Source organism: Macaca fascicularis, chromosome 1, assembly GCF_037993035.2.
Source record: "Macaca fascicularis isolate 582-1 chromosome 1, T2T-MFA8v1.1".
NCBI classification, from domain to species: Eukaryota; Metazoa; Chordata; class Mammalia; order Primates; family Cercopithecidae; genus Macaca; species Macaca fascicularis.
This window is the reverse complement of record NC_088375.1, coordinates 11,711,635-11,735,316: the sequence shown is the minus strand read 5'-3', so window position 1 is coordinate 11,735,316 and position 23,682 is coordinate 11,711,635. Positions and strand designations below refer to the sequence as shown.

Here is a 23,682-nt window from a genome sequence, read left to right as displayed (position 1 = left end):
AAAAAAAAAAAAAAAAAGCCATAAGGAAGATAAAATATATTTTCTATGCCTTAGGTGGAAGTGGACCATCAACAAAATTGGTCTTTGTTTTCACGTTGAGTAGGTTGAGGAGGAGGAGGAAGAAGAAGAGGGGCTGGTCTTGTTGTCTCAGGGATATCAGAGATGAAGGAAAATGCATGTATAAGTGGACCTGCACAGTCCAAATTCATGTCCTTCAAGAATCAACTGTACATTACAAAGTATGACTGTAGTTTTGTGTTCTGCTTTCATGAGGATATATAGTAGGTATTTTTATATTTTATATTTTTGACAGCTGCATACTATCCCAGTATGTATGTATACACTATGATTTATGCAATCATTACTCTTTATGTAATCATTACCTTTTATGGTACATTTAGGTTGTTTCTATAGTTATATAATATATACATATATTCATACATATATATTATTATAAATAAAACTCAAGCCAAAATAAGCTGTGGGGAGACCAGAAATAATTCTGAAAAGACAGTGTCCTGAATGAACATTCCCAGTGCCTTTCTCTTTCAACTCCTGTTCTGCATCACACCAAATGGTAGAAGATGCCTCTGAATCTATGAGTTAACTGGAGAGCTCCAGGAAAGACAGTCGGGGTAGGTCTTTATTCTCCATTGTGAAAATAGAGAAGCACAGCTGGTAAAACCTCATTATCCTTACAAAGCATCTGTACCTATATATTTGCTCTGTGGGCTCTTAGAGGGTCGCTACAGTGGGGTGCTCAGTGGACCTCAAGGTAGGCCGGAATTGCTGCTTGTCTCTGTAACTGGAAAGCACAGTTAATCCCATTATGGGGATGTGGGCTTCTTTCTTAAATCTAGCTAGCAAAGGGGTGGGAATTTGCTAGTTTATCTACTGATAGCACCTCTGTGTGGAAAGAAAAAAAATTCAGCCCACTAAAGAAGAACCAATTATTTGATGGTCGAAACCCTTTTCAAGTAAAGAAGGTGCTACCTGTTAAAATGACATTCAGCTTTTTGACAGCAAATTAGAAAAACTAGGAGAAATTGATACCCTCCTAGCAAAATATAACTTACCCAAATAAAATCTCGAAGAGGTAGAAAAACATGAACTGGTACATCACAATGGAAGACATTGGAATGATTTGCCAAACTTGAGTATTTTTAAACCTGGGAGCCTGTGGTGGGAAGATCTCTTGAGCCCAGGAGTTTGGGGCTGCAGTGAGCTATGATCATGCCCACTGCACTCCAGCCTGGGCAACACAGTGAGACCAAGACTCTATAGAAAAACTAAAAGTAAAAAAATAAAATAAACAGGCAGAATACATCTAACAAAACTTGGAGGAAAAAGAGGAAGAGTGAAATGTACAGTAGGTGCTCCAATTGCTTTCTATGAAACAGAAGTCAAAGATCTTCTTAAGATTGAAAACTCAAGTAATGGAATCATAAATATTTAACAGCCAAAAAGGAAACACTCAAATATAATAACATTTACTAAAACAAGATGATGGAAGAGAGAAAAGTTGGTGAGAGAAAGAGGAACACGCTACCTTTTTCATCATGCATAATCCAGCCTAATAAAAAGAAGTAAAGGGTTACTAAAGAGTCAGAGGCATAAACACTGTCACAGACATACAGACAATGAGGAAAATTAGACCACAGAGTGAATGGCTCTAAAGAAAGTATGAAAACAGAAAACCTAAAATGCGACAAAGTGAAAACCTAAAATATGGCCCACTCTATTTGCTTATCAATATATATAAATGGACTGTGTCACAATTTAAAATTAAATAATTTCATATTGGGGGATGCAGTATAAATTATACTGACATTACAAGGCACATCTAAAACAACTTTATTTGGAAAGGTTGGAAATAAAAAGATGGCTGGTGGAATACCAAGAAAATACAAACAGGCCGGGTGCGGTGGCTCATCCCTGTAATCCCAGCACTTTGGGAGACCAAGGCAGGTGGATCACTTGAGGTCAGGAGTTCAAGATCAGCCTGGCCAACATGGTGAACCCTGTCTCTACTAAAAATACAAAAGTTAGCTAGGCGTGCTGGCATGCACCTGTAATCCTAGCTGCTTGGGAGGCTGAAGCAGGAGAATTTCCTGACCCTGGGAGGTGGAGGTTGCAGTGAGCCTAAATTGCGCCACTGCACTCCAGCCTGGGCAACAGAGTGAGACTCTGCTCCAAAAAAAAAAAAAAAAAAAAAAAAGGCATCTGATCTTAATATCAGACGAGGTGGAATTCAGGCAAAGTAAAGCATTGCAGGAGACAAGGATATTTCATGGTATTGAAGAGTGCAAGTCACTGAAGTTGTAACAGTTGTTAAATTTACATAACAAGGTAGTATTCATAAAACAAGATAGTATTCATAAAACAATAAAAAGTGGGCAAAGGATATGAACAGGCACTTCTCAACAGAAGATATTTATGTGGCCAAAAAACTTGAAAAAAAGCTCAACATCACTGATCATTAGAGAAATGCAAATCAAAACCACAAAGAGATACCATCTCATACCAGTCAGAATGGTGATTATTAAAAAGTCAAGAAACGACAGATGCTGGTGAGGCTGTGGAGAAACAGGAAGGCTTTTACATTGTTGATGGGAATCTAAATTAATTCAACCATCGTGGATGACAGTGTGGCGATTCCTCAAGGATCTAGAACCAGAAATACAATTTGACCCAGCGATCCCATTACTGGGTATATACCCAAAGGAATATAAATCAGTCTATTGTAAAGATATGTGTACACATGTTTATTGCAGCACTATTCACAATAGCAAAGACATGGAATAAACCCAAATGCCCATCAATGATAGGCTGGATAAAGAAAATGTAGGACATATACACCATGGAATACTATGCAGCCACAAAAAGGAATGAGATCATGTCCTTTGCAGGGACACGGATGAAGCTGGAAGCCATCATCCTCAGCGAACACAATAACAGAAAACCAAACACTGCATGTTCTCACTTGTAAGTGGGAGTTGAACAGTGAGAACACATGGACACAGGAAGGGGAACATCACACACCAGGGCCTGTTGGTAGCGGGGTGCGAGGGGAGGAAGAGCATCAGGACATCGTTCTCATTTGATTCTTTCTCTAGTAATCCTAATCCTCCTGGAGGTAAATGAATGCCCGTGGCAAAGCAGGTTATTCACGTGGAAATGGAAATGCAAAAAGGGAAAAAAGTATAATAACATACTTCAAAAATATTCTTACTTATATAGCCTTTCATCCATTGACCTATATATTTTTAAGCTGGCGTTGGGGGTGGGAGGGTACCGTCTTACAGAAATAAAGTGAAACTTGTAGGTAAAAATATATGTGCAAGTTAATTTCATCATTCTTTGTCATGACAAAAAATGGAAAAGTCACAAATTTGCAATAAAAATTATTCTATATCTATAATATTAAATGGTATTAGCTGTCAAAATATATTGATCTGGAAAGATATCCTTGTAAATATTGTTGAGTAAAACAATATTTTATTGGATGTATTTTTCATGGCTATCTTTCCAGATCTATATATGAATATATTGTTATATATATCTCCAGATCAATATATATAGTTATGTATATAACATATGTAACATTCATATATATAACATCTATAATATCTATATAACATACGACATATATATTATATGTTTTATATGTTATATCCATAATGTATGTTATATGCATAACAATATATGTTCAAAATGTTATATACATAATGCATATTGATCCAGAGATATACATAACAATATATTGATCTGGAAAAATATCCCTGAAAATATTGTTCAGTAAAATATTGTTTTACTCAACAGTTTGAGTTGTAAATTGTAATATAGGTATTGCAAATCTTATGATAGATTTTAATGTAATCTATTGTTGTAGTATTATAGGTATTACAAATCTTATTTTTGTAATTAAAAAAGAAATCTTCATACTTGTGTTTGTATATGATTTTATGGTAGTTGTGGAAGGAGATACACTAATCATTTAACTTAGAGTATTTTAGAAAGATCAAAGTGAAAGCTGTATGAGAATATGAAGGCAGAGAGATTTTTTCTTTAACTTAAAAAATATATCTCTGGATTATTTTGGCTATTACGATAGTCATGTTTATTTTACAACAAAATCAGTTCAAGAGAAAAACAACCATTGCACTGACATTCTGGGACATAAGTTCTGTGCATATTTTTGATTTGTTTATTTAGGATGGATTCCTAGAAATGGAAATTGTGACTTAAAAGCTGTGAATATTTTTGAATGTTCTTGAGACAGATTGCCCAAAGCAATAGCTTTTGCATCCTTTTTCTCTGAATATCTCTCCTAATATTCTCTCCATGTTAGAATAGGGCTCGTATTTGAGGACTTTTGACTCTCCAGGTCCTTCTGTGAGTTCTGCTCAGGGATTCTGTTTCTGGAATTTGGCAATTGTGTAACGTCACCGGTTGCACGGAGGTAGAGAGGCCAAAGATCCCAACTCTTCTTTAACTAACAATGTAGTTTCTCTGAAGCTACTTTCCTGCCTGGTGTTCAGGGAACCACTCGAGTGTACAGGTTAATAACTTGCTGCCGTACTTCCAGCCACTTCATTCATGCAGGTAATTTCATATGATCACGTGGTTGGAGGCAGTGAAAGTGAAGGCGAGATTTCAGGAGAAATTTTTTTTAATCACAGTATATTTTTAATTTTAATATAACTGAAAGATTAGATAATAAAGTTTTTCCCATGAACTAGAGATAATAACTCTTCCAATTATTTCTTTTAAAATGACTTTTTCTATTATATATTTAATGCATAGTCATTACAGAAAAATTTTAAGGTAGTAAAAAGATAGAGAAAGGAGAAAAGTAAATTCATGCACAATTCATCACTCAGAAACAACCTTTTGTGTGTATTTGAGTTGTAAGCAAATATTACATATTTTGATTATTAGTGTTAATTATATACTATCTTGGGCCTAATTTTTATTTAATAACATATACTACTATATTCTTTAATAGAACTTGGCAATAATTCAACATCTTATATAGATTTATCGTAATTCATGCAGCTACTTTATTATATTTGAATATTTAGCTTATTTTCCATTTTTCACTTTTAAGCTGAATATTTTTATCTCTGAATATTTCTATATATTGCTGACTACTTCTTTTTTGGAAGTTGTACTATTTGGTCTAAGAATATGAAGATTTTGGCCGGGCGCGGTGGCTCACGCCTGTCATCCCAGCACTTTGGGGGGCCGAGGCGGGCGGACCACGAGGTCAGGAGATCGAGACCATCCTGGCTAACACGGTGAAACCCCGTCTCTACTAAAAATACAAAAAAACTAGCTGGGCGAGGTGGCAGGCGCCTGTAGTCCCAGCTACTCAGGAGGCTGAGGCAGGAGAATGGCGTGAACCCGGGAGGCGGAGCTTGCAGTGAGCTGAGATCCGGCCACTGCGCTCCAGCCTGGGCGACAGAGCGAGACTCCGTCTCAAAAAAAAAAAAAAAAAAAAAAAAAAAAAAAAAAAAAAAAAAAACCAAAAAAAAGAGAGAGATTCAACAGTTTTGGTACTGGAGGCTCTCAGAGGGCAGAACAGTATCTGTTTTGTTCACCGTGGATACTGCAGTACCTGACACTTAGTGGAGATTGCTAAACGTCCCGAGTGAGTGAATGCACCTGACCAAAGTACTCTTCAGAACTTCGCACCAGTATTTATGCTAAGCAGCAGGGTATGAAACTTTACATTTCTGTGCAACCTCATCAGCAGATGATTTTAAAATCGGATAATTTTGAGAGATGAAAAATCAGTTGTATTCTATTTTATATTCTATGAGTAAGTTAACCTCTTTTACTGTAAAACTCCTATCATTTTAAAACCAAATTTTAATGATACAGTATTCCAGTGAATGAAACAAATTCCACAGTAAGCAAATTTTAGCAATTGGCCTTTTTTTTTTCTCTTTTCAATTCTCAGAACGCATGTGGCTTTTAAAAGCGGATGAATTTGAACTTTCCTACCCTTCATTCCGTATCTCCCAGAGCAATGACTTTAGACTTTTTAAAAAATATGCCTTTTACAGTTTAATCTTGAATGTACTTGAGATTATTCAAGGCATTTAATATATCTTAAATATATATATGCATCTCATAATATTTCAAATGAGCTCAGAATCATAACTTGTGTAGCGACAGAAACAGAATCATAACAACAATGTATTTCCAATTGGGAACTTCTGAATGTACCAGCAAAGCTACTCTAAGACTGGGCATAAATATATTCAGTTGGAAATGGAAAGAAAATTCTTATTATCTGGTGAGTCGAAGTGGTATAGGGGATTTGATTCTCCTGGCTCAGTCTTCTCTGGGAAGGGAAGGGATGGAGATTTTTTATGCCCACTTCCAAATTCTTTGAAATTCTGCTCATGCCCTCACTTGAACTTTCTGTAATCATGGTTAGTGTCTTTCCAATTAGGACTGTCTCTGGATATCACGAATTAGGAATTTAAAAAATGACTTTTGTTTACAACAATGCCTGACTTCCAAGACTGTAGTCCGGACCTGGTGACTCAAATTCTTATTTCGTTGGTTAAAGGTAGAGCAGTGACATCTTTTTCTTACATCTGTTTTTCTGTCATCACTATCATTATCAGCATCATTTTCTCAAAACAAATTAATGCTTCTGGATAACTTCCTTTAGAATGCACAGTACACTTTTTACTATATATTTTACTACTGTATTTTAAATTTTTAAATTCTTAGATCCCTGATTTGCAGAAGTCTGTAAATATCAATAACTCTATTAGGGGAGAGCTATAATTTAAATATAATTATTAAAATCATCTGCTAATTAAAATGTTTAGGTGACTGTGTGTGTGTGTGTGTATGTATGTGTGTGTGGTATCTTAGAGAAAAGAACAAATTAATGTGTGATTCTTGTGTAATATTTTACCCAATTTTGACTGGTAGAAAATTGTTTTTAAAATAGAAGATATTTCTGATACTAGAAAAGTAGTTAAAATCCAGCTACAAGGTACTGCAAAAAGGGCTGTGGAACTAACATAATTTGATAGTTTAGTTTCATTTAAAATAAGTTACAGAACGCAAATGGGTATCTCAGGAAAAAATACATGGCACAGAAATACGTATCTAAAACTACACTCACATATACAGACATGAAAAATTAGAGTAATTAATAGTGCTGATTATAATATTTATAATAGAATCTTGGTTTAATTGGAAGCCCAATGAAATAAAAATCCATTCATGCTGAAAGGTATTTTCTGCAATTATATAATAAAACAGCATTGAACTTAGAACTACTGAAACACAATAAAAAAGAGACCTTGATTAAAGATGAAAAAAATATTTTTAAAATATTGTTTTACATTGTTAACATTTCAGAGAAAATAGAATAACTCAACAGATTCACTTAACCCCTTTGTTAGTTACCACATTTAGTCATGGTCTCTTTAAAATACATATTGGATTCACTGAAAGGTATATTTGATACATTTTCCTCCCTCAGTGTCACTGGTAGGTTGAAAATTCTTGCCCTATCTTTACATACTTCTGCCATATTTCCCATGAAGAGGAGTCCTTACATTGTGAAAGGGAAACACTTATTAAAAAATGATGTAACATATATCTTAGACCTTACATCTTAGACATACATCTTCTACCATATTTCCTATGAAGAGAACTACTTACATTGTGAAAAGCAAACACTTTTAAAAAAATGATGTAACATATCTTAGACCTGAGGTATACTTTGAGTATGCAATAATGAGTGACTGCTGGTTGACATAATTACTGTGTTGCAAATCAAGTTTTCATTACTGATGGAAAATCAGACGTTTCTAGGTCAGGTGCAAATCTCAGTTTCCATTTGGGTTTAGGAGTTTTGGTTTTGAAATTCTGAAATGAAAATCACTTCTTCTGAACCCTTGCATTTACGTGAGCAGTCCCTTACCCCTAGCTGTGTAAGACTGTGTTGAAAGTATGAGTACATTTGGAAGATTTTATAAATCATTAAGATCATTTTAACTTAAGATTTTAAAGATGAGACTGGCTTTAAAATTCCATGTTGCTAGTTGACATAAGGGGCATTTCCTCAAATGTCATTGGGGTGTCTTTGACACTAATGTGAACATTCACCAGCCAATCTCAGATACAGGATTTGATTTAAGAATCAACAATTGCTGACAACACTATATGTTCAGGAAAAAACTGAATAAAATAGGAAATTGTTTACAATGTAACCTACTTTGTTTTCTTTTAAGGAAAATATTTTACATAATGAAGAATGCTATTTGATAAACGTAGATTTTCTTAGAAACATTCTTCACTTTCTCTATTCCTAGAAGTTTTAACCATTGTTTTCAAGTGTGCTGAAATGTTCGTTTTAATCATAAGGCAGGTCTTGCCAATCGTATGTGTATCCAATCCCCAACCCACAAGATAACACTTTTTTAGCTTAAAATGCCACTGAAACATTTCTCTGTAGGCGATTTCCTCTGTTTTTTTCCTCCCTATGTACCATGGATAGAAGTCTTTTGCTATGGAAATGATGGAATAGCAGTTTCAAACAAGACTGTCAATAAGATTACAAGAATTGTGGAACAAATGTCAAAAATATAATACAACTTTTTTTTTTTTTTTTTTTTTTTTGAGACAGAGTCTCTTGCTCAAACAATTCCCCCACCTCAGCCTCCCAAGTAGCTGGGACGACAGGCGTGCACCATCACACCTAGCAAATTTTTGTAGTTTTAGTAGAGACGGAGTTTCGCCATGTTGCCCAGGCTGGTCTTGAACTTCTGAGCTCAAGCGATCTGTCTGCTTCGGCCTCCCAAAATGCTGGGATTACCCAGGCGTGTGCCACGATGCCAGACTAAAACATTTTAAAGATATTTTTACTATATTATTTTTATTTGGATTTTTTTATTTTTCATTCAGAATATGTTTCAGATGTTTTAAAATGTACACTGTCACACACTGAAAATAAAGGTAGAGGTGACTAACTTATGTGTCAAACAGTGTGCTACGCATCTTTCATGCTTTATCTTATTTAATCCTAACACAAGTCTATGGAGTTAAGATGCTGTTTTTTTTATCTTTATTATGCAGTTGAGGAAACTGAGGCTTAGGTAAGATATGTGGCAGAACCAAAATCAACTACATAGTAAGACTAAAACCCTCTTTAGTATGAAAATTAAAGATTTTATAAAGAACTTGTAATGTTTTTTTCTTATCAAAACAGTTATACAAAGTTACCAATGGAAATGAATTTTGCATTTACCTGGGATTAAATTCAAAAGAAATTTTTTCAGTAGTCTTTTCTCAAGGAGCATTGATAACCCGATAAAAAAGTGCCTATTATGGTTTTACAGAAGATAGAGAAATTCAGTTATAGTTGTATGCTGGTCCTTTTTAATGACTGTAAGCACGAGACTGACCCCATCGAAGCCTTCTGTGATTAACATATCATAATTTGATAGTTTAATTTTATTTAATATAAGTTACAAAACAGAAGTGGTTATCTCAGGAAAAAATAGATGCCACAGAAATACATACGAAAGCTACATTCTCGTATACAGACACATTGTGATGAATTAGAGTAATCAGTCAGGGTTCAGCCACAGATGCAGAACCAGTGGAGATGTGTATATATTAAGGCATTTATTATATAGGTTTGCTGAATGAGATTGGGAGGGCTGGGTAAGTAAGCCTGCCACCTGCGGGGTGAGTGGTCTGGCAAGCATGATTATGATCAGGCTGGAATCCTTAGGCATGGGCTGATGCTGTTGTCCACAGGTGGTCAGGAAGAGAGGACGAAGAGCAGGGTAGAACCCCATGGAAACTAGCTGTTTGTGGTTTATGTGCTCAGGGAAAGCCTGAGCCCTTTGAAAGAGCTCACCTGGTTAAGTATCATCCATCTTGGATAATCTCTCATTTGATTTACTCAAAGTCAATTGATAAGGAACCTTAATTACATCTACAAGATCCCTTGACCTTTGCCATCTAAGGTAACCTCATTGCAGGAGTGATATCCTGTTCTAGTCATTGGTCCCATGCACACTCTAGGGGAGGGTATTGTACGGGGTGTTAGAGGGCTGTTATGTAGGCGCTGTGACCTTAAGCTCTGTGACTGCTGCTGTGGAATCCCCTCAAAGACCCCTTCAACATGAGAAACTTTACAAATCCTTTCTTTCCACAAACCCACTCATCAGAGTAACTTCTCCTGAGAAGCCGAGGGATCATGTGTGATTTTTTTTTTTTTTTGGCACTTCTGTCCTGGAAGGGCTAAGCCTGGCCTGTCAGTACCAGTCATTTCTCTTACCATGTAACATTTTTAGACTCTCTTTTCACAGTGCCCAGCTATTCTATGCTGCAGTGTGGCACCACAAAGGAGCACATACAAAAATTCTTTTGACTTTTTAATTTTGTTCTAACTTTAACCATTATTTGTCTTAAAGAGACCTGGCTATTAAAATATCAATACAAACCCCATCATCTAAGGATAAAGGCCTTTTTTCTTTAGTTACCTGACAGAGTAATTCGGATAGACATAAGGATGATTTTTAACTATGCTAGAAGAATTTCTCTGAACTGCATGCTCTGTATTATAAGAAATAATTCCATAGGACTAGTTTTAGTCTTTCACTGAGTTTAGTTTTGTATACCTAGTATGCATATATCACTTAGTATATATATATATATATAAGACCACAGTTCTTCAGAAATAGTTTTGGCTTCATTATGAGTCAGTTTGGTATACCCAGTGCCAGATATCACTTAATACTTTTCAGACCAATCTTTTTACATCTGGGTCTATTTTAATATTCATTTGAAAATTAGATGTTCCAAGCACTTACGAATGGGATTATTTGAATGCTCATAATGGGAGTAATTTGTCAGCACAGTTTTTATGGGAAATCTGAAGGGATTTCCAGAAATTAATCAAGGATCTGACATTTGCAGGCACTGTTCTGGTCCTGAGACTATGTGGGGTCAGGGTGGAGGAATCAGACATATGATTCCTGCTGTCAAAAAGGTGAATGATAGTCAAGTGGAAAGAAGACAATTGAGGAACAGTTTTAACAAAGTGCCAACATTTCCCTGATAGTGGAAGTACAACATGCTATGAGAGTACATGAATGAAAAGAGAAAATATACATGCAAACCTCTTAGATTGAAAAAGCAGTGTTTGCAATAATTCTAGACTGTGCTGAAAAGAGTTATTTTATCTTTGAGTATTTTTATAGCTCTTAAGGTCTCAAGATTATTCTTGCAGGATAGAAGACTGTAAAAGTTAAAAATGTACAGGTTTTAATGAATAAGATAATGCTTATAAGATAATGCTAAGATTAGGAGGATCTTGACATTTTCTTGATTAAGTGTAGGAGGTATAGGAATTATATTTTATATAGTATTTTGAGGGAAGTTTCCATTTAATAGCAAAATACTTAAACTAGAGTGTTTTAATGGCAATCTGATCTACAGATTGGAAAATTTCTGTTGATTAACTTTTAATTTCATTAACTCTTTTTTATACAATTCCAATCTGATGCTAAGCTGACCCAGTTATTTTTGTCTTTAAATTATTCTTTTCATTTTTCAATTTCATTTATTTTTTGTGATGTATAATTTAGCTCTATTTATTAATTATATATATGTTTTCTTTTATAGTTTTGAACATATTTTATATTTATAATAGTTGCTATAAAGTCCCTGTCTGCTAGTTGTAGGATCTGCGCCATCTTTGCATTGATTTGTATTACCTATACTCTTGTTGTTTTGGTTTTTCCAAAAAATAGAGCTCACATTTTCTAGTTTCTTTATATCTGCTTATTTTTGACAGCATATTGGATATTGGAAATGATATGTAGTAGAGGCTCTGAACTTCAAGTTTTTTTCTGAAGAGTGATTTTGGTTTTGCAGGCAGTTAACCTCATTGGATTGAAACTTCAGTTTTCTCTCTTTTACATGAGGAGTTGCTTATATTTTTACTCAAATCTTTCAGCTTCCATCTGTTGCCATTATACTGGGCTTTCCTAGAGCATGCATAGTCAGCAGAATTTGGATAAATTTTTTACAAAGGTTTTGTAGGTAACTTTGTGTCCAGGATTTAGCACATCTAATTATTCTGTTGCTTGTGAGCCCTGAAGCATATCCTCTGATACCTGAAGCCAATAAAGCAGCAGATTTCTGTTGCCAGAGTAGCAGACAGATTGGACACTGCATGCCCCAAAGCAAAAGGCAGCCACTTACCAATCACATAAGGTGCTGTTTGCCTTTTGAGAGAGATCTGCTTTTCAATTTCTTCCTGCTTTTGATCCATGTGCCTTTAAGTCAATTCTTAAAAGTATTTTTTCCAAATTGTATAATAGTTTCTATAGGAGAATTCACTCCAGTGAATTACTTCATCATTTTCCAAAATAGAACAACTCCAAAGAAAAATAAAATTTGAAAGCTGATGCCAAAATTAAGGCCATTAATAGAGATATGGTACAGCTAATACAGAGTTTTAGTAAGATTATTACTTGCCTAATCTGAGCACTTTATTTCCAGTAACACAGGCTAATATTCTGTTGGATGCTTTTACTAGATGTCACATTTGTGGGACATGCTGTACTTCAGCTTATGGTCATTCAAAGGATCTAGATTATTTTCATCTGAATTTCTCCTAAGCCCGAGCTACAGAAAATGGCAGGAGATAAAGAAGGAAAGAACATGGATGGCCTTTGGTCTTTCATTCAGCAAGTGATCTCACTTAGTTTTTCTAATGTAACTTCAGCATTTTTTATCTCACTCAAGGGTTAGAGTAATTTTTAAAACAGTTATCTGCCGGGAGCGGTGGCTCACACCTATAATCCCAGCACTTTGGGAGGCCGAGGTGGGTGGATCACCTGAGGTCAGGAGTTTAAGACTAGCCTCACCAACATGGTGAAATCCTGCCTCTACTAAAAATACAAAAATTAGCAGGGCGTGGTGGCGGTTGCCTGTTGTCCCAGCTACTCAGGAGGCTGAGGCAGGAAAATTGCTTGAAACCAGGAGGCGGAGGTTACAGTGAGCCGAGACTGCACCACTGCGTTCCAGCCTGGGTGACAGAGCAAGACTACATCTAAAAAAAAAAAAAATGAAAAAAACATAATCATCATGAAATTTCACTATTAAATCTTCTAATCCAGAGACGGATATGAAATACATCAATAAAATACAAAGAAAGCATAATTTCACAATTAATAATTGTGTGACTTCTTAATATACAATCCATATACCTACAAATAATCTAGCCACAAACCAATTTGCTTGAAGAAAAGACCGAAAAAAAAATTTTAGAGGCTCACTGTTCTGTTCTGAAGATATAATTACAGTGTTCTATTTTTTTCCCAGAATTTAATTTTTCTATTGACAGGGTTGGTATAAGTAGATTAGTAGTTTATCTAGGTTGATAGAATGAAATTGGAAAAGTTTTATTGTCTGTTTTATTACAGATGCTTAGAATAGTGTTTCAAGTTATTCGCATAATGATTGAATCAACTTAATTGATAATTATGTATTAGGTGACCTTGACCTTTTGTGTTAAAAATTTCAACTCATTTTAATTTGAATTTTCAATTGTTTATGGAGTGTTCATAATCATTTTCAGGTCATTAATTATTAACACATTATACAAATGACATGAAAAGTCAAACATTGGGGTTGTTTTAAAATTGTTCGTTTTTGTATAGCAGACATACATTTTACTCTGACTGAATCTTCAAAACATTCGTGTAACTATAATTACAAGTAAAAGTCATACGACCAAAGACATAGAAGACACGTAAAATAAATTGACAAGGAAGGTTAAACCAAGGAAGAAAAAAGAATAAGAGACTAAAGAAAGGAGGTACCGGCTGGGTGCGGTGGCTCACGCCTGTAATCCCAGCACTTTGGGAGGCCGAGGCGGGCGGATCACGAGGTCAGGAGATCGAGACCATCCTGGCTAACACGGTGAAACCTCGTCTCTACTTAAAATACAAAAAAACTAGCCGGGCGAGGTGGCGGGCGCCTGTAGTCCCAGCTACTCGGGAGGCTGAGGCAGGAGAATGGCGTGAACCCGGGAGGCAGAGCTTGCAGTGAGCTGAGATCCGGCCACTGCACTCCAGCCTGGGCGACAGAGCCAGACTCCGTCTCAAAAAAAAAAAAAAAAAAAAGGAGGTACCTTTGGCTTTTTCATTGTTGCTTTAGGGACTGTACGAGACTTTAAGGCATAGTGAGTTCCTGAAGATCACAGCTATGCATGGGAGGAAAAATGGAAAGAGAGCATGTTGGAGGAGGAAGTGCTGACATATACAGAGATGTGAAAGAAACATTTGGTTGGTGTCAGAGGATGGATTGCCACTTCCTAGGAGAGGAAGCTTGGCATAGTAGCCCTTTAAGAGAGAATACCTCCGTAGTCCAAGTTGGAAATTGCAGTAGTAGAAACTGAATTTTAGCTTTGATTAGTTCAAAATAAATAATCATTTTAATTAACAGGTTAACAATCATTGTCACCATTATTATTGTCAAAATTGTCAAAAAAATTTAAAGTGTTTATCGCAAGGACACTATTCTGAAATCTACATGTATTGTCTTATTTTTCTTTTGATCCTATGGAGAGGTACCTTATTAGCTTTATTTGTGGATGCAAAAAGTGAGGCTTAAAAGATTTAATTAACTTGCTAACATCTTAGAGGTAGTGAGTTGCAGAGGCTGGACTCAAAACTAAATCTCTCTGTCCCCCAAACTTATGCTCTTAATCACCAATAAAGAAAAAAAAAGCCACAAAAACCCAGGAAGGTTATTTAGCTTAAATTACTAATTTTAAGATCTCTGGTTTGGAGTTGGCCATTATGCAACATAAAACTTAAAAATTTTACATTATGGCCAACATAATGTTCTACCAATGTGAATAATTCAAGCATATGTTAGAGGTTGAACTGTTAGAATGAAATATTTGGCTATTATTTCAGGGGACTTCAGAGAGCTGAATTTTTTAAAGAACATATTTACAATAAGGCAAAATTCTTTTGCTATACACTAGTATTTTTGAAATGTTTACTGACCTTTTTTCCCCCCTCTCTCCTTAGGAAAAATTGGATGTAGGGGTGAGAAAAGAAGTCGACGGCATGGGAACATCTGAAATAAAATACGGTGACTCAGTATGCTATATACAACATGTGGACACGGGCCTATGGCTTACTTACCAGTCTGTGGATGTGAAATCTGTGAGAATGGGATCTATACAACGTAAGGTAAGATGATAGAAAAAAACATAATTTATAGAAGTCATTTTTTATGAATAAAATACCCAAGCGCAAGTCAAAAAAAGTGGCTAATCTTTTTAGTCACCTGCAAAAGTTCATAATTTTGCAAGCGAAAGGGCAGATTCCACTGTAATAGACTCTTTAGCTTTGTAAGGTGAACATAGCTGGATGTGACATCACTCATATATAGGATTATGGGATGCGTGTATTTAAATATGAAGTGAAGAAATATACAGTGCCATCTTCTGGATTTTAATTTAGTACAGTTCACTTTGTCCTCCATGCTGTGACAAAGTCCGTTACTGACATCCCCTTGCTTACAAGAAGAGGCCCACCTTTTGGAAGTGATAATGATGCCCTTCCTGGCCTGCGCCATTCTCCTACTCTCTTCCTGATTTCCAGACATTGCCTTCAATTTCCCCAGCATGTCACTTAACAACACATTCCTTGCAGTCTATCAGACTACCATGGCTTTTACACACCTGTGCCTCTGCAGACTGTTTCTTCTGTTTAGAATACCTTCAAACCTTTTTTGTCTCCGTGACTCTTATCCATCATCCAGGGATGCAATTTATTTATCATTTTAGAAGTTCTTCCTTACCATATCAGCTTATCAGCTACTCCTTCCTTTGAGTTCTCATATTGTTCATCTATAACTCATTACATTTTATAAACACACTCATTGTGCTATTTTATTTAGTAGGCTACATATCTCTCTTTTTCTCACCACCCCTGTCCCCCACCCCCCTGCAAATTTGCAACTCCCCTGAGGGAGTACATCATACTAGATTGTTTATGTTTTTACATATGACATGCAGCACAGTGCACAGAACCAAATAACAACGCACATTGTTTCTGGAAACGTGAGACCTTGGAAAGGAAGGCTTTAGTGATACAGACCTTTTTATTTTCAAGAGATTTATTAATCAAAATCTACACCCACATTCCAGTAACTAAATAAATCACTGTTCTTGTGATCTATTTAGAGTGACCAGTGCTGATTTTAGTGAAAGTGAAGGCCAATGCTGCAGGGATAGAGTTTGACTTGAGTGCATCCCGGTACAACCTTCCTCAGAGCTTGGGATAGAGATCCTCAGACAATTCTGCAAGACCTTTGTTAGCATTATAATAAGATGATACCTTGGTTTTTAGGTCTTTGATCTAGGCCCATACATTTAAGTGTACTTGTATGTATTCAATATTTGTGAAGCATTCTCTATTTCTTGCAATTGAAGATGGCCAGTTTTAAAACTTTTTATTATAGATAATTTAAATTTATGCAAAATAACTAATAGTGTAATGAACCCCTGAGTCTTCACCATTCAACATTTTCAATGCTCTCTTACTGTTGTTTCAATTACAACTCCAATCCTATGCTGTGTTTCACTAGATTATTACTGTTACTTATTTTCAACTTTTAGGGGTAATATTTATACACATCGAAATGTAAACATTTAGGTGTAGAGGGTTTTTTTTTTTTCCTTGACACAAGAGTTTTGCTCTGTCACCTGCAGTGCAGTGGTACGATCTCTGCTCACTGCAACCTCCGCCTCCTGGGTTCAAGCAATTCCCCTGTCTCAGCCTCCTGAGTAGCTGGAATTACAGGCGCCCACCACTGGGGCCAGCTAACTTTTTTATTTTTAGTAGAGATGGGGTTTCACCATATTGGCCAGGCTGGTTTCAAACTCCTGACCTCAGGTGATCCGCCAGCTCAGCCCCCCAAAGTGCTGGGATTATAGGCGTGAGCCACTGAGCTCAGCAGCTGTAGAATTTAACCCACAAGCTTATCTCCATGTGGAACATGTCTAATTCCAAGAAGTTTCCCAGCATTCCTTTCTAGGTTATTCCTGCTCCCTTTCCCCCAGGGACAACTACTCCTGCGATTTTTTTTTTTTTTTTTTTTTGGACAGTCTCGCTCTGTGGCCAGGCTGGAGTGCAGTGGCAGAATCTCGGCTCACTGCAGCCTCTGCCTCCCGGGTTCAAGCGATTGTTCTGCCTCAGACTCCCAAGTAGCTGGGACTACAGGCGCCCACCACCACGCCCGGCTAATTTTTTGTATTTTTAGTAGAGACAGGGTTTCTCCGTGTTAGCCAAGATGGTCTCGATCTCCTGACCTTGTGATCCGCCCGCCTTGGCCTCCCAGAGGGCTGGGATTACAGGCATGAGCTACCGTGCCCGGCCACTCTTGTGATCTTTTTTTGTCATGGAAATGATCTTGTGATCATTTTTCTCTTTTAGCTGATGTTGAATTTTATATAAATGAAATTCTATAGCATGTACTCTTTTGTATATACCTCCTTTTGCTCAGCAAAAGGTCTGTAACATTTATCCATATTGTTCCATGTTTGAGCCCAAATTGCTTATGCTACTTTTTGAGGTCCCCAGAAACCAACAAGCCAGAAATTAAACACAATCTAAGGAGGGGGCGGGAGTCAGAAAGGAAAAGAAGAGTTAAAGATATGTAATTGCGACTCATTCTATCTTCATTACTAAACTCTGAGATTCGAACTAAGTCTTTGATTTATGTATTTTCGCTATCTAGCAGAGTGCTGAAACCAGAGTTGGTGCTCAATAAATGTTTCTTGAATGAAAACATGTATTTTCAAGGATGTGGAGTTATAATTGAGTTGGTGAGATTGCCCATGCACCTGCTAACTTGGTCTTCAACTGCATTAGCGTTACAGAATTATGAGCCAGGGTGAGCTGGGTTAGCATTCTCAAGGTGAACGGCTAATGTCGAAATTGTGACAGAAGAGGTAGATTTGGCTTTAAAGCAAATTTTTCTTTTGATAATGATGTTTGGTCATGGTTCTTCTGCTAGATTTAGCAGATGTTATCTTCTTTCTTTTAATATTTTACTTATAAAAATGTCAAATATAAAAAAAGTTAAAAGACTAAACCAATGAACATCCACATACTCTTGAATTAGAGTCAACAATTATAGTTAGCCAGATTTGCTTTCGTTTCCTCCTTTCTTTTCTCTCTCTGTGTGTGTATGCATTCACACATCCACAGTACTGTTACATACCATTATGGTAGTTCTATTACATCATTGACTATCCTGTTTGTATTCATATTTATTCTATTGTCCCAATAATACCTTTTCTAGTTGAATAAAATCAGGATACAATCAAAATTCATGCACTTATTTATGTTTATGCCTTTCAGTCTCTTATCCAGAACAGATTCTCAGCTTATTTTTTTCCTGTGCCATCGAGTTTTTAAAAAATCCATGCCAATTATAGAATACCTCATGTTCTAGATATGTCTGACTTTTTTTCCCCATTGCCTATGCTCTTGGTAATTCCCATGAACTCGAAGCTAGGTATAAGGCTGTGCTGTCCAAATCAGTAACTGCTAGACACATGTGGCATGAACACCATTTTTAGTTTTGTTTAATTTTAATTAAATGTTTAAAACATACACTGAAATTATTGGAAAACTTTTATGTATGTTTGGAACAAGTTGGGTATGTGAATCTACTTTTCCAACCATATCTTTGGTTCCTGTTTTCGTGCCGTTTTAGTCTGCTGGTTTCTTTCTCAGGAACACAGCTGTCTTTCCTCTCAGTGTTCTCCCTGACCTTTTCTCTACACTTCGCTGCTCCAATGTGTCTTCCAAAGTACTCATTTTTTTCTTTGGTGCTGTTCGGTTTGTAAGCCCTTTCTGTGCCTTTAAAATTTTAGTTTTCATGCTTTTTTTTTTTTTTTCCTTGTCCTTATCTCACCCAGCTCACCTTTTTATCTCAGCTTGCTGTTCTTTCATCTGGTCTGCTGGTTTATTATCCCAGCATATTTCCTGTTGTGAATTTCCACTGCTATTTTATCGAAGTTGTAACTTGCATCCTGAGGACAGTTGAAATTGTTTTTATGTTTAAGTAGCCTCCTGCTATTTCAGTTTTACTTAGCTTTTTAAAAATAGCAATGATTACTGAATTGTATTAATAAAGAAGATAAAAATCACGTGTTGTGTCTTTTAACTTGTTGATAAAATAAGTTACCAGACTTACAATTATTAAAGAGTTCTTAAATTCACAGAGTAAACCTTCCTTGGCCATAGTATATGATTCTTTTGAAATTCTACTAGATTTAATTAATTAATATTTTATTCAGAATTATTACATGTATATTTATGGGGGAAGTTAATTTCTCCTTATGGACATTGAATTTGGAATTTCATACAATTTTTGTGTTTATTAATTTTTATGTGTCAGGAAACACCATTCTACTCTGGTCTTTTTTCCAACCATTTAAAAGTGTAAACACCATTCTTAGTTCATGGGCTGTATAGAAACAGATGATGTACTGTAGTTTGCCAATCCTTGGCCTAGACTAGTCTGCCATGAAAGGTAGCTGTTTTTTGAAGCTTTATCACAGCTCGCCTGTGGAACCATCTGGTCCTAGGTCTTTTAAATATTGGATCTTAAATTATCTTTTTCCTTTTGATTAGTCTTATTTTGTAAGAATCTATTCTGTTCCCCTGGAACACCAGTTTTGTTTATTGGTTTTATTTGGATGATTTTTGGTTTTGCCATGGAGTTGCACACAGTATTATATTATTATAATTTCCCATTCTCTGTGTTTTTGCTTTCTGTTTTATCTTTAGCCTGGTTTGTGAGAGTTTCGTTTTATTTATCATTGCAAAGAATCAAACTTTGAGTTTATTCATCTTTTCTAGTACTTTATTTGACTTCTAGTTTGTTAATTTCACTTAATCTTCATTAGTTCTACTTTTCAACTTTCTTTCCTGTTCTTTTTTTAGGATATGAAAATGAGTAACAAGTTTTTTCATTTTAGTTATTTTTTGGTATTATTGAGGGCACTTAAGGCTATGATATTGCCTTTGAATATAGATATATCTGGGTCTCACTGATTTTTTTATATAAGGAGTTTCCTCTTAACATTGCTTTCTAGATAATTTATAGTTATAGTTCCTAAATTTTGTTCAGTACACCTGGGTAGGTGTATTAAATTATCTTGCTATAAATGTTGCATGAAGATAAGCACAGATGGGAACAAATGGTTCTACTTATATATAGTACACAACTGATCTGTGCTGTCAAAAGTCTGCAAGGGGGTGAACCTTGTGAAGGGTAGGGATAGGAAGGGAGCACTAAGGAGGATTTTAAGATACTGTAATGTTTTCTTTCTTGAGCTGGGTGTTGCTCATGCAGGAATGTTCACTTGTGAAAATCATGGAACTGTTTTCTTAAGAGTTTTGCATTTCTCTTTCCTAACATAGTTTCATAGAAAGTTCGAAAGCAAACAAAAACAGCTATCAAAAGAAAAGAAATATATGTATACATCTTTATCATTTAGATAATTTATAAGCATTGTTCAGTACTTATTATTGACTAGTCTGTGTTCAGAGCTACTGTATGACTGGTGTGCCAATGCAAGGTTACCTTTGCTGCTTTGTACCAAGTTTGCTTAGGCTGAGGATCAGTCATTCAATGTAGATTTGTGAAAAGGCTCTGCTATTTGTTTTACTTGACTCGGTGCATTTTTTGAGTAGTTCTTGAAAATGATAACTGAGCTGCGCCTGGTGATGGGGGCTTGTAATTCTAGCTATTCAGGAGGCAGAGGGAGAAGGATCACTAAAGCCCAGGAGTTCAAGACCAGCCTGGGCAACATAGCAAGACCCCATCTCCAAAAAATAAAATAATAACTAAATGAATAAATGGAATGGCTAGTTTGTATAGGGAGCTGTGCATGTGATTTTATCTGAACATAACAGCTCCATAGTCCCCTGTACCTGCCTTTTGATTCTATCTATTGTTGGGGCTCAGCTGTTTGAGTACACATCTCCCTGACTGTAGTTTGGAAAAGAGATGTTGGGAGTAATGGCCTTGTTTTTGCTTTCTTACAGGCTATTATGCACCATGAAGGCCACATGGATGATGGCATAAGTTTATCGAGATCCCAGCATGAAGAATCACGCACAGCACGAGTTATCCGGAGCACAGTCTTCCTTTTCAATAGATTTATAAGGTACTTTTTCTTTTGTAGGTGTAGTTGTTTGATACTTGATTTTCATTTCTTTATTGGATATGCAAATAGGCAATTTAAAAGTATGCTATGATGGTAAGAAATCTCATACTGTTTGGTAAGTCAGCAGAAACATTAGGAAGTGTTAATTAGATGATTTAATGTCTTTTAAATAAACTTTTAAAAATAATATGGTTTTGGAAATTAGATGTGTAATTTGTAATTGATAGGTATAGATTAGGATGATTTAATGACTACTCTTCCTTGTACTGGACCTATGTAGTTTCTTTTCTTTTTCTTTCTTTCTTTCTTTTTTTTTTTTTTTTGAGACAGAATCTCGTACTGTCACCCAGGCTGGAGTGCAGTGGCACGATCTCAGCTCACTGCAACCTCTGCCTCCTGGGTTCAAGCGATTCTCCTGCCTCAGCCTCCCGAGTAACTAGGATTATAGGTGCTCACTGCCACACCTGGCTAATTTTTGTATTTTTAGTAGAGATGGGGTTTCACTATGTTGGCCAGGATGGACTCGATCTCCTGACCTCATGGTCTGCTCACTTCGGCCTCCCAAAGTGCTGGGATTACAGGCGTGAGCCACTGTGCCTGGCCTAGTTCCTTTTTCAATGAGGGCAGTGAAGCCTAGATATATGCTGAGTTTTGATACGTATTTTTAAAAAGTAATCCTCATAAAAACTGTTTTTCCACCTAATAAATGCAATAATTACATATCTACAGACTAAATTAAACTTGTGACCAACATGTTTTCTGGTAACATTATACCAACATATGCTCTGACTTGTGAGGGATTTCATTTGTCTCTTTAAACTTTGCTAATTTGATGGGGGAAACTTCTTGTTGATCATCTTTCTTCATTTCTTTTTTCTTTTGTGTTTATTCCTATTATTTGTTAATATTTCTGTTAAGTTGTTCTGAACTTCTGTTATGTTTAGAGATACTCATTTCCTGTTATGATAAATTGCAAACCTTTTCACCAGTTTATTGATTTGGAGAAGAATTTGAAAGGATTTTTGTAGTAGTTGAGTCGGTAAATTATTTTTTTGACTTTACAGCATAAAACAAATCTCCCCTACTCAAGATTGTATTATTTTCTACTTCTTTTATAAACCATCCCTTTTATAAACTACACACACTGTGTGTATATGTGTGCGTGCCATATGTAACCAAAAAATATGCACAGCATTTGGCCACACATCTTGAGTGTTTAGTCCATTTCTCTGCCTCATCTCAACTCCAAGCCTCGTCAGGGAGTAAAGCTTAAATCGAATGGGGTACGTACCACATTTTTGTATTTTTTGTTACTTGTATTACTTTTCATATTATTTATATTCTTGTAGTTTAATATAGTATTTATTTCTTATAATAAAAATTTATTACATTTTAATGCGGCATACAATTAGTCAAGAAGTTCAATTTGGAAATTATAACTTATTTTGGAAACAAACTTAGCCTTTTCGTATCTTGTTCTTCCCACTAGTTTTTCTTTACTAGAGCTGATCAATCCTATGATAGGGATTGAGCAAATTAATCATAAATCTTTGAAATTGTCAATTGTATATTTAGTCAGCACTGACTTCTTCAAATATGAGGGACTTTTTTTTCTTATTCAATTTGACTGCTGTAGAGTATTCAGTGGCACCACAGAGATTCCATTTGGTAAGTTAATACTAGACCAAAAACTGGTTATTTGTTTTGAAAACTATTTTGTGGGAAAGCTGCTATCTCAGTGTTACAGACATTATGTAGTGATAGTATACCATAAGTGGCTTTTTTTATGGTGGCTGAAACACCAAAATTCATCTTAAATGTGATTTACTTCAGCCCATCTGCTCTTTGGAAGAATAATTTTAAATTTTAACAATTACTTTTCTGATTAGAGAGAGTACCAAGTATGAGAAATTTGGATTCTGTGGTAAAAAAATGTTGAATTATACACTTGCTGCTTTATTAAATCTTGAAAATGATTTTCTGTCTGGGCTATTTGAGTGAAATTCATTTGTTATACCTATAATGATAAAATAGGATGGTTACATTAACCCCTATTAACTATGAAAAGATTTTCTGATTCCCAGTCTGATTCTTTCTGTTTTCTTTCTTCTTGCCCTGCTCTCTTTTTTCTAACTTTGTAAGATGAATGCTGATACCATTGAGACCTTTGTTGACAAAAGCATTTAGTGTTACACTTTTCTGTTTTTAGTGGCACCTCACATGTTTTTATTTTCCTTTCTTCCTTTCTTTTCTGTCTTCCTCTCTCTCCTCCACTCCCCTCTTTCCTCCCTCCCTTCCTCCCTCCCTTCATTCCTTCCTCCCATCCCCTCCCCTTCCTTTCCTTCTTTTGCCCTGCCCTTTCCTTCCTTCCTTCCTTCCTTCCTCTTTCTCTTTCTTTTCCTTCCTTCCTTCCC

The 23,682-nt window shown here is 35.8% G+C and overlaps 1 protein-coding gene across 10 annotated transcripts in view; it reads left to right on the top strand.

The window, feature by feature from the left end:
- Positions 1–23,682, top strand: part of RYR2 (ryanodine receptor 2) — a 787,495-nt gene that overhangs the window by 377,313 nt on the left and 386,500 nt on the right. For all 10 annotated transcript variants that reach the window (XR_012434021.1, XM_065543167.2, XM_065543147.2 and 7 more), the window contains exons 13-14: positions 15,102–15,266; positions 21,147–21,268. Coding sequence is in view for 9 of the 10 variants with exons in the window: in XM_065543167.2 (XP_065399239.1) it covers positions 15,102–15,266; positions 21,147–21,268 (287 nt within the window). In the remaining variant the exon portion in view is untranslated. The remainder of the gene's footprint in view (positions 1–15,101; positions 15,267–21,146; positions 21,269–23,682) is intronic.